At 39.8% G+C, this 12,760-nt stretch overlaps 1 protein-coding gene across 1 annotated transcript; it reads right to left on the reverse strand.

Moving 5' to 3' along the window:
* Positions 1-8,503: 8,503 nt before the first annotated feature.
* Positions 8,504-12,420, reverse strand: LOC137022654 (extracellular calcium-sensing receptor-like). The gene is made up of 6 exons (XM_067389085.1): positions 12,203-12,420; positions 11,712-12,000; positions 10,885-11,622; positions 10,542-10,769; positions 9,560-9,683; positions 8,504-9,411 (listed from the first exon to the last, which is right to left on the reverse strand). Exons 1-6 carry the CDS (start codon positions 12,409-12,411, stop codon positions 8,504-8,506), a joined length of 2,496 nt encoding a protein of 831 aa, XP_067245186.1. The 5' UTR covers positions 12,412-12,420.
* Between the last annotated feature and the right edge of the window lie 340 nt (positions 12,421-12,760).

Genomic DNA, 12,760 nt, shown 5'->3' on the forward strand with positions numbered 1-12,760 from the left:
AAATGATGGCGGTATTTCGAGCACTCAAATACTTCCTCCCAGACCTGAGGGGCCACCATGTGTTGGTCCGTACAGACAACATGTCGGTGGTCTCATATATCAGGGGGGCCTGAGGTCTCGTCAGTTGTACAAATTAGTCCTTCGGATCCTCCTGTGGTCCCAGGGGAAGCTCCTCTCCCTGAGAGCGGCTTACATCCCGGGGCATCAAAATGTGGGGGCAGACATCCTGTCGAGGCAGGGGCCGAGGCCCGGGGAATGGAGACTTCACCCCGAGGCGGTGGAGTTGATATGGAAAGAATTCGGTCGCGCAGAAGTCGACTTATTTGCCTCGAAAGAGACGTCTCACTGCCCGCTGTGGTACTCACTAACTCATCCATCCCCCCTGGGGTTGGATGCCATGGTACAGACGTGGCCGAGGCTGCGTCTGTACGCCTTTCCCCCGATTGCTCTGCTCCCCGGAGTTCTGGAGAGGGTTCGGCGGTACGGGGCCCGTCTCATATTGGTAGCCCCGTTCTGGCCAACCCGAGTATGGTTCACGGACCTAGTGTCCCTTCTAGACGGCTCCCCCATGGAGATTCCAATCAGGCAGGACCTTCTGTCTCAAGCGGGAGGCACAATAATTCATCCCCGCCCAGAGTTATGGAAACTGTGGGCTTGGCCTCTGAGGGGGCCGAGCTCATAGAATCTGGTCTCCCAACTGAGGTTGTGGAGACCATACTCCACTCCAGAGCTCCGTCCACGAGAAAACTATATGCATACAAGTGGAAGCTGTTCGCTACTTGGTGTAGCCAGTCTCAAGTGGACCCGTTCCACTCTTCTATCAGTCACATACTGCAATTTCTCCAAGAAAAATTCTCGGATGGCCTAACTCCTTCTACATTAAAGGTCTATATAGCAGCAATCTCCGCTTATCACTCTCCTTTGGAGGGTGTTTCTGTGGGAAGAAACCCACTAGTCATACGTTTTCTCCGTGGCACCCAGAGGCTGAGGCCGGCTGTACGAACAAAAACTCCATCCTGGGACTTAGCTATTGTACTCGAAGGGCTGTCTGCGGCTCCCTTTGAACCTTTGGAGGAAGTACATGAAAGGTTCCTCACGCTAAAAACCGTATTTCTGCTGGCTATTACATCTCTTAAAAGATTTGTAGACCTTCAGGCACTTTCAGTTGCTCCTTCATGCTTAGCACTCTGAGGTCTAAAAACGCGCCGGCGCGTTTTGCAGTTTTTTTTTCACATTGCAGCAAAACAGACTTCAAATACTCCGTCATTTTTTGTCATAGAGACATAAGTAATATATCAATTGAAACTATAGAATGTCTTCTTTTATTTATATACACTCAAAGTAAAAACAAAATGTTGTGCTTTTTGTAAAATAAAGAAAACTAACATGATGCGTGATCTCTCCTCTCCCTCTGAACGAAATCCAATCTGATAATTCTCAGAAAATGAACTGTAACTTAGTGAATACTAATCACAGAAAAATTAAACTTTTGTCTAAAAAAACGTTAAGATGTCAGGTTGTAAATCATGTAAGTCAAATCGAAAACAAACCTTCTGTGTTTATGTAATCTGTATGAAAAGAGAGCCATGTCAGAAGACTGTGATTCAGCTCATTATCCGCTAATGCGGCCACGCCCACGGAGCCAGCGCTATTCAGACGCAAATTCAGAGGCAATACATGCATTCATCATCTCAATCGTGTATTTATTGTCTTGAAAAGTGTTTATCTGGATGTAAAAGTCATGGTTAGCGATCTCTAGAAGACATACAGTTAGTCCCTGTTTACTTTTCTTCTATGGATGAATTTTAGATGAGTTTTTGTTTCTTTAGCGCCCTCCTGCTGCTGTATGAATTGGAAACTCCATTCATGGAATAGCCTCTTCTTCTTTTAGATGAATTTGTGGACTAAAAATGCATAGAGCGCCCTCCGACTTCAAGGATGAATTGAAAACACCAGCGCTCATAGTAATGACAGTGAATATTAAATAAAAATAACTCCTCTGTATAGAAAATTGACATAAGCATATGAGAATCCAATATTTCTCCAAATGTGCATGCTTTTAAACTAAAAGCCTATATTCAGACTCTTTGCATCACAGAAATACATTATATTTTAAAGTATAATATAAAACCATTACTTTATATTGTAATAATATTTTTCTGTATGTTTCATATATCATAATGAGCTTGAGACATCACAGAAGGTTTTTTTTCACAGCCTACCTGACTGAAATGCCTCATTAATATGCAAGTCATTTCAGCTCATTACTATCCAATTCTTTTGTCTTCTCAGGTGAGAATGGCCCATTTTCAGTGGTGATTCACGCCTCCTCGCATACTGTGTTCCTTGGCAAAAAGTGTCTTACAAAAACTAAATCAATATATTGTTTTATATGAAGGAGTAGGCAGCATAATTTTTACATAATTCTGAAGCAAAAATTCTAGTCTACAACCTCCAATACCCAAAAGTCTTGTGAACACAGATTTACTATACTTTTTTTGGCCTTATTTCAGTGACTTAAGTTTTTTGTTTTTTCAATAACCACGCATAAATGTTATTCCTTCAAAAACACAAACATGTACATACATGTTCCTCACATATTATTGTAGCCTAGTTTGTGCTGAATACAGTGTAATGACACTTTTTCCATTAATATGTTTATGAAGAACTGAAAAAAGCACAAATGTCAGAGCATGTCAAAACTTCTCCAGGCCCCAAATCAGCCTCAGACTCCAGAGGGTTAGACTTTGCGCCTGGAATGGTCAAAGCTTTCTTGCATCCTAGACCTGGGTATATACCCAAGGTCCCTACTCATGTCCCAGGGCCTATTGTACTGCAGGCCTTTTATCCTCCACCTTTCACGAATGAGGATCAGGAAAAACTAAATCTGCTCTGCCCAGTGAGGGCTTTAGACACCTATGTCCACAGAGCTGCCCTGTGGCGAAAAACAGAACAGCTGTTTATATGTTACGGGTCCCCTAACAAGGGAGGTCCTGCGTCTAAGCAGAGAATGAGCAAGTGGGTGGTCGAGGCCATCTCTCTTGCTTATAAGTCATCCGGACAGCCCTCGCCTTTGGCCGTCCGGGCACACTCTACCAGGGGTATGGCTGCCTCAAAGGCTCTGATTTCGGGGGTTCCCCTCAATGATATCTGCGATGCTGCTGGGTGGTCATCTCATCATACCTTCGTTAGATTCTACAACCTTGACTTGGGCTCCACTCCAGGGTCCTCAGTACTGTCATTCTAAAAGGTGATTCAGACAGTCATTTGGTCTTATGGCCTAGTTGGGATAGCGTTCCCAAAGCGACTACGCAGCGTCGATGTTCCCATGAAAGGGAACGTCTCGGGTTACGTTTGTAACCCTGGTTCCCTGAATAAGGGAACGAGACGCTGCGTAGCTTAGCCATACTCCCTGCACGCCTGTGAGCGCTTGCTTCATCCGTATCAGAAGCTAGCGTTCTTTGTTCTCAGGGGTGCTTTATAGTTTCCTGGTCCGTGACGTCACCCGCTCTGACGTCCTGTTACACTATTGGTTCGATTACACAAGTGCTTCAAGACGTAATCACGCAGAGGCGTTCCCAAAGCGACTACGCAGCGTCTCGTTGCCTTATTCAGGGAACCAGGGTTACAAACGTAACCCGAGACGTTTTCTCCTATGCAGCGACTGACAATACAACCATAAGATACATCAAAACACAACATACATTCACAAATCACACCCATTTTATTTGTTTGCTGTACTCCATATCTTTAGAATCCACATGTTTGTAAGGAACAGATCCAAATTCAGCCCTTTATCCATCAATCTTCATCTTCATTCTCAGCAGCGACGTCACAGTCAAAGCTCGCGCTCGTTATAATAGGCTTGTTTGAGATGAGCAAATTCTGCGCAGAACCGATCACCGGTGATCACCGCGAGATGCATGCCGGTTAGAAATGTGTCCGAGGGTGGGCCGCCGTGCTCTGATGTCATGCTGACGTGTGTCAAAAACCTCTCGCGAGGGCGAGGCGGACGTGTCGGATTCTGCAGTTGCTCTCCACCGACTGCGCTGACCAAAAGCATGATGGGAAACGACTTGATGACGACACAGCTTAAAGCTTATTGGTTTAAACAACCGTGATGTAGTGATCTGTTTTAAAATGTTTGATTTTAAAACAATAATATCATGTTTTTATGTGTATAACTTATGTGTGAATAGTCCTAAAGTCTCTGACAGTGCGATCACTCTGTGGGTATTATGTGATAGTTATCAGATTTATAAAAATATATAAAAACATGTCTGTAATTAAAATAAAAATGATTGATCCACACATCTTTCGAATGGAAATAAATAACAAGTACTTTGGGTGTATTGTTCATTATGTTTATATATAAAAAGAAACAGAACTTAAATTACATCAAGTTTATCAGCAAAAAAGCACGAGTGTGAATCCCGCGATATCCGCCTTTGATCTCGTAGGTGTGTGATCCTCTTGATCCACTACGAGAACAGAGAACTGTCCGTCTTGCCTGCACTTTTTTCACTCCTCCCCTTACTGCAGCCGCCTACTCTCGGCTGAACTTCAAGCGAGGCTAGGCGCATCTCAAACTAGCCTAATTTAAATTTGAAAGTAGTGCCACCCTCGAGAAGCGTTACGACATGGTTTACGGCACTGATATCAAACGCCCATTGGCTCTCACCTGCTTCGTCACAGATTGCGACATGCCCTGTTTCAGTGGATTGACATTTGAATGAGTGCGCGCCTTCACATAGAGAAGCCGGATTCATCATATTCTGTAAAAAACTATTATTTACTGTCAGAGAGGACTGCGACTGCAACTCATCATCATTTGAACTACTTTTGGTAGACATTTTCGCAATAAATAAATTGTTGTGATTACGCTTGTTCGTCTGTCTTTCTTTTATTTAAAACAGTATAGTTTTAATAAATGGTTATGGGTTATTTTAAAGGTAGGTGTAGGATTAACAGCTCAAAATATCATTTTGATCTTATATTTTTAATAAAATTATCATTTTCATTTACAAAAATGTATGTTTTGTGTCTTTGAAAGCTACGTATGCTCTTACCAGGTGTAACTTACACATTAACTGGTATACTGGTAATTAACTGGTATAGTCACTAGTACGTTCAGAGTAAGTACATGGAAATAGGACTGTAAAATAAAGTGAACCCTTGTACATAAACATTACATAGGAATTACCAGCTCTTACCAGGTGTAACTTACACATTAACTAACTGGTATATTCACTAGTACGTTCATAATAAGTACATGGAAATAGGACTGTAAAATAAAGTGCATCCTTGTACATAAACATTACATAGGAAGTACCAGCTCTTTAACCTTTGCAATAATAAGCTTAAGCATTTTAAACAATTTAGTAAGTACAGTAATGTGTCTTACAAGTTACCATAAATAAGTGCTTGTTATTACCCACACTTGTCTGTAAGTACAAAATATTTACCAAGTACGTACTATTAGTAAGTACAGTAATGTGTCTGTTAGTTACCATATACGGACACTATAAGTAAGCACCTGTTATTACCCAACACTTGTCTATAAGTACAAAGTAGTAACCATGTATGTACCATTGGAAAGTACAGCAGTGTTTCTTATTAGTTCCCATGTACATACATGTCAGGTAGGCCTAAGTACCTTGTGTTACCACTCTTTTACCTGTATGTACAATATAATTACTATATATGTACCAGGAAAGTACACGTACTGTAAAATAAAGTGCTACCGAGATGGGTTCCAAACACTAACTGTAGACTACCTTTGTCAGAAACCAATAATGGCTCATTTCCACCGAGCGGTACAGTTCAGTTCAGTACAGGATGGAAAACCCTGATCCAGCTTGCTTTTCTGATCGACGTCATTCTTGCGTGAAGAAGAAAGTGACCATTAACAACAATGGAGGACATACAGCAGCTTTGTTTGAGCAAAGGCTGCAAGGAAAAACAGCCAAAAAATACACATTGTGTTGCAACGGTATTGTGTTGTCATTCCCCTTGTAGCACGTAGTGACAATTCTCTGTCAACCAATCAATGTTCTGCAGTAAGTGTAGCTTCACCCTTTTGGTACCAGTACCGGTACTATTGGTACTATTGTGCTAGGTACCCCAACGAAAGGGTCCCAAAAATTGGTATGGTAAAGTTTGGTATTTTGGTACCATACAGCTTCTGTAATAATAATTGAGTACTGTATCGTACTTAACTGTGCCGCTCGGTGGAAACGAGCCAAAAGTTAACAGTAAGTTACATCATGTGTTTGTTCAATGTCTTTGTTATTGAGATTAGTTAAACATGTTTTTGACACTAATAGGGTGTAGTTTCCTGCCAAGCATCAATTAAAATGTTTTTTTTTGTGTGTATTTTATTTGTGTTTTTTTATGTTTTTGTATTTGTGTTTTTTTAAGACTCCTATCAGCCTAGCTTCCAGGCAAGTACAAGTCACTTGAGCCTTTGCCGTCAGCCTGTTTTGCAGGTTGCAACATGTCACTAATCCTCATACTTTGCCTTTCTTCTTTCTGAAACTACAGTTTGACCCCCAACCCCTGACTGCAAACAAAGGACAAAAAGTAAGTGAACGAATACAAGGACAACCAAAAGAATAGCAGGCCACTAAGTTCTTTATTCCAGTCATTTACAAGAACCATTAAGTTGTAAAACACTTATGCAACTTAAATTGTTATAAATGTTTCCCAGTTTATGAGAATACAGAGAAAATTATTATTTTGTTTACCTCAAATAAAAATAACATACCATTAGTACACATTTAAATGGGTAAAATAGACATGTGTTACGAATGGGAGACTCAGGCAGGGGATCCAAGTGCAGCGTATTTATTTACAGTGAGAATGGTCGTACAGGCAGAGTCAATCAGGAACAAACAGGAACAGCAAGGGACAGGCAGAATCGTAGTGAGGGTACAGGCAGTAGATCGAGGCAGGCAGATATCATTCACAGAATGGCAGACAAGGCAAGGGTCAAGACAGGCAGCGATGGGTCGACAACGGGTAGCAGGCAGGAACAGTAACATAGTGATGGCCGATTTCGAAACACTGCTTCATGAAGCTCCGAAGCACCATGAATCTTTTTGTTTCGAATCAGTGATTCGGAGCGTGTATCAAATTGCCAAAGTCACATGATTTTAGTAAACGAGGCTTCATCACGTCATCACTGTTTCGAAACAGTTCGAAATTTCAGTGGTTCACCAACAGAGGGCGATGATAAAGTGAGCCCATGAATCATGCAGATTCACTGAGAACTATTGAACAAGTGTCTAGGGCTTTACCCTATGGTTTTACCTGATCTCCGATCAGTTTTATACAGTTGTACATGTTTTAATTATACATTAGAATAATTAAAATGAATAATGGTAGTTATTAATCTCTTATTGGCCTGTTTAGCTTGAGCCATGGATAAGAGAAACAAGCCTTTAAAATTGATAAAAGAACACAAATTATACAGACACTCTATATTTAATCTTATTAGATGATTAGTTAATTCCATTTAATTGATTTACTTTAAATAAAACTTTTGCAATACATTTGTTAAAGTGTATTTTTAATGCATGTTTGGCCTGAGTTTTGTTGCATTTGCACAGCTCTGACCACTAGGGGTCACCGTGGAGACGGGTGTCAGATTGTTTCGAAGCCTCGAATCTTTACGGCACATTTGATTCAGCTGCTTCAGTGTTTCATGAAGCCTCGATCTGCCCATCACTACAGTAACAACAGACAGACAGGGTAAAAATGCTCGGAATTGCTACAACAGTAAACAAGACTTTGTGATTAGATGGTGTGAGTGAGAGTCCTTTTATAGTCCAGGTAACAAGCTGCAGCTGGGTGTGGTGATTAGTGAGGAGTGTGTGCATGGCTGTATGTGGCGACAGGTGATTGGTGTGGAGTGAACATGTGACTGACAGGGAGAATTGTGGGAAGTGTAGTCCGGGGAGTGACAGGAGCAGACGGTGATCGTTACAACATGGCATTTCAATTATGAATTATATTCATGTGTAACCTGTGAATTGGTAAATTCTGTTAAATTTATATGAAAAGGAAAAAAAATAATAATTTCCTATCTTTTGACCACAAAGTTTGTATTGTATTTAGAGCAGGGGTGTCCAAACCTACTCCTGGAGGGCCAATGTCCTGCAGAGTTTAGCTCCAACCCCAATTAAACACACCTGAACCAGCAAATCAATACAAGGCATACTAGAAACTTCCAGGTAGGTGTGTTGAGGAAAACTGTTGTTGTAGTTGAACTCTACAGTACAGTGGCCCTCCAGGAACAGGTTTGGATATAGAGCACTCTGCATTTCCTATTACTAGAATCTAGTTATTCTCTTTCCCTTTTTGACTTAATGTTGTGAGAATCAAATACCCAAAAACAAAAATCAGACTTCAAAAAGCACTTGGCCACTTTAATTTAGAAAAAAAAAAAAAAAAAAAAAAAAAAACCCTCCTCTGATAAAAATTAGCAGTACTATTTTATTTCTCAAAATTTAGATGTTTTTCCCATCATATGTTGTTTTGTATTTTGCTCAGGCTTAAGAAGAATGATATAACATTTAGGTGCAAATATGCAGAATAGTAAACCAAAGCTGGAGGCTAAAATGGCAAATATTTCCACAGCTACAGTAAATTTTCCAGGAGAACTGACATAAGCTGGAATAAATGTGATCCACACAGCACAGAATATGAGCATACTGAATGTGATGAATTTGGCTTCATTGAAGTTATCAGGCAGAATGCGAGCAAGAAAAGCCAGAATGAAGCACAAGACAGCCAGTAGGCCAATATAACCCAGAACAGCAGAGAAACCGATAGTAGATCCCAGACTGCACTCAAGAATGATTTTTTCCTTATAATATTTCATATTTTTGTAGGGAAATGGAGGAGAAATCAATACCCAAAGCACACAGATAAGAACCTGTATAAGTGTAAATGCAAGAACGCAGAGTCGTTGTTGTGTAGGCCCAAACCATTTCATGACATTACTTCCTGGAAGTGTAGCCCTGAAGGCCATTAACACCACTACTGTTTTCCCAAGAACACAGGAGATACAGAGGACAAAAGTGATCCCAAATGCTGTGTGACGCAACATACAGGACCATTCAGTGGGCCGACCAATGAAAGTAAGTGAACAGAGGAAACAAAGAGTCAAAGAAAAGAGCAGCAGGAAGCTTAGCTCTGAGTTGTTGGCTTTTACTATAGGGGTGTCCTTCTTTCTGTAAAACAGGATGGCCACCAGTGCAGTTAATCCTACTCCAAACAACGAGAAAAAGCCTAGCACTATACCCATAACTTCTGTGAATGAAAGAAACTCTACAGCCTTTAACACACATTTATTTTTCTCAACATTAGACCAGTATTCCCCTGGACACTGCTTGCAGTTAATTGAATCTGGAAAGGAATGTGTATAGTTAGACATTAAAAAGAACATAGTTATATTTATGAACTCCTTTGATAAGAAACTGCATCCTGAACAGTAGAAGAAGAACACAAAATGAGACACTAACCAATTTTCTTTGGAATATTGACTGAATATTACCTGTCTCATTACTGATTTCTCCGTCTGCACATGGAATACAGTCATAACAGCATACAGGTCTTCCTCTCTGTGCAGCCTTTCTAGTGCCTGGAGAACAGCTCTCACTGCATACAGACCTTGGCTTCTACATGGAATATTACATCATACATAGTTATCTATACTGACTCTGAAGTGAAAATAAATGTCAATTTCATGTCATGAAACTGTAGATGGCATAAGTTGAAAGTTCTTTAACTCAATTTTGGTAGTGATCACATCGTTATCTACATAGCACAGCTGATTGGCTGCTGTTGCATCAGTGGCCAGTGAGCTGCGACTCAACATTCAAATATTGGTAGTGTTTGCTGTTAGCAGTCTGCAGTACGCTTTCAGAAACTCTCCACCTTCCCCAGCTCCACCTGTATAGATCTGCTACGGGGTTATTTCATGCATGTTATACGTGGTGCAGCAGCATGTCTTGCATGCATTGGCAGTAGCAAATCTCGGTACTTGCTCTGCAGCAGCGTAACAGATCTATTCTGCCAAGACCAAATACATTACCAAATGCCATATCCATTACCATGCCAGTCTCTCAGAGAGTTGTCGTAACAGAAATTAATTGATGAAAACAAATGCCTTTATCTTTAAGAAGAGACTCTTTGAGGCATAAAATGGCAATTGTTAAGTGGTAACTTACGAATGCCAGTGTATTATGAATGTATCTCCAGAACAAAACAACAGTTTGAAAGGTCAGTTTTCAAAAATCGGCATTAATGCTCAGTCTGCTTAGCAAAGTACTGTCCTTTAGCACAAAACTTAGTATTGCTCTATGCAACTTCTTTTATCAGTTTGATCAAGTTTGATTGTAATAATTCCTTTCCACCAGTTTCAGAGAATTAAATCGTAAAGATGAATGCCACATTAGTTAATACCAGTCAAGTATACAAATGTAAACCTTTTGTATAGAAAAACCCTATTGCACAAACAGGTTATTTCCATTTACCTCCAGTTTTTCTCTGGCCCAGATTATGTTTTTAGTGTTAATCACAAAGCGCTGGTCAGGAGGTAGGGAGGCATCATAGTATCCCACTGGTTTAAACTGGAGTGATCCATCTGATTTCTTCTGCCAATTTACAATTTCATACTGTGCTATTGCACCACCAGTGCTGTCAAACCACACATGGTCTCCTGTCTTTACAGTGAAATGAACCTTTTTCAGAGACTCAACCACCTAAAGAAATAGGACAGTTTTGATATAATATCGTTTTAACAAAATGTCAGACAAAAATGGAGCCTCTTTCACTCTTTCTCTTCATTTATTTATTATTATTACTACTACTCTTTACCTGCTGTGGTTGTATTGCCGGGCCTTTCTCACAACCTGCTTGTTCTTTGCACTTGAGTAGACTGTGTAGTGAATGAGCCACAGCATAAACTGCTTTATAGACATGGCTTAGAAATCTTTGTTCAGGCACATCTTCATTGTAGTTTTTCACCACAAATAGATCCTGATATCGACTGCAATTTACTTCATCATTAAAAGAGCATGGGAAAGCTGTCTCCCAGAATGCTTTCATAGCATATTCTGCAAACCCTTCAATTTGGATTTTTTTCACTGCAAACCCCAGTGACCCTCCTAGCACATGGAAACTGTTTGGAGTCATCAAACTTTTTGCAGTTATCCATGCCTCCACACCAATCATTTGGAGGCCTGTAATGTTCTGAACAGTTAGCTGCTCAAGTAGACTTTTCATCTCAAAACCAGTAAGAAATGCAACAATTACTTTAGTGGTGCCTTCTTTCATCATGTGTACCACTTTTCTGATTTTTTCAGGCTCTGTTCTCAGAAATTTCACAGAGTACTCCACACAAATCCCCTCTTCTTGAGCTGTTTTCAGAAATATGGCCATTCCATAGTTTCCATAGTCATTGTCACTGCTCACAGCTCCCACCCAAGACCAGCCAAAGTATTTGACTATGTATGCAATTGCTCTACTCTGGTGATAATCACTAGCAATAGTCCTGAAGAAAGACGGATAATCTTTCCTGTTACTGAGACACTCGCATGTGGCTGTGGGACTTATCTGAAAGAAAAGAAAAAAGAAAAAACACAGAAGCACATCAGTATAATCATTATAGTCTCAGAATTATTTTAACTGTATTTACTCCTTACCACTGGAATTTTAAAAGGTCCTGTAGTTCTGGACAGAATCACTGTGTTGGAAGACTCTGTTTCTCCTATGATAGCATGTATAGGAGACTGTCCACTGCATCTGTCTCTTGTTGCAAACTCTGGACCATTCATCAATGCCATAGTTGCACTCATAGAAGACAGTCTTGAACCACAGGTATCATAAATTTTATAGCCAACAGAAACATTTGGGAGCAAACTTTTACTTTTGTTAATCTCTTCAATGGCAAAGATCATGGTTTGAGCTAGCCGAAAATCTTTTATATTCACACTGTGAAGATATTAAACCATCATGGTAAATAGCAACTAATAAAGAATCAGATAAACACGTTTTTCTTTTACATTAACTTGGCTTATATTTAAAGGTTATTTGCTGTTATAAATTTAATTTAGTGGATTACCTGCAATGCATTAAATAAAATATATAAATAAATAGTAAATAAATAAATAAAAACATTTCTAAAGAAGCAAACCTGGAGCATGACAGTAGCTGGGGTTTTTGTGTAAACTCAAATGAAGGTAATGATACTTCAGTGTGGATAACAAAAAGTGCTCCAATAATTATGTCTCCATCCTGGGAAAGCAATGGATACTTAGGGTCTCCCATAATTCGGCAAAGAGTGTTTTCTGCCTTTGTGTTCAGGTGATAGAAAAGCAGGAGTGTGTAAGCAAAGATAAGCATCCCAAAGACTGAGCTCTACTGCGACTACCAAATGTAAGTGATCTGATATATCATTTAGAACTTTTATAGACATAATTAGTACAGATGAATGGTTGTGATTGTTGCCAGTTACCTCATAGGGCAGGACAATTAAGTCAAGCAGGAGTAGCGTAGAGTCAAGCCAATTTGATTTTTCAGTTTGAGTACACTTTGATTCAGATGATAGTATCTATTTATTCTTTAAAATAATAAATAGATACAAATGTATTATTTTCTATACTGTTTTCAGCAAAATATGATCAAGGCTGTATAGTTTAAGCATCTTGTATGAAAATGCAAAGAATCATATTGTAATTCCCTTTTTCCTACT

This window comes from Chanodichthys erythropterus, chromosome 7 (genome assembly GCF_024489055.1).
Source record: "Chanodichthys erythropterus isolate Z2021 chromosome 7, ASM2448905v1, whole genome shotgun sequence".
NCBI lineage: Eukaryota > Metazoa > Chordata > Actinopteri > Cypriniformes > Xenocyprididae > Chanodichthys > Chanodichthys erythropterus.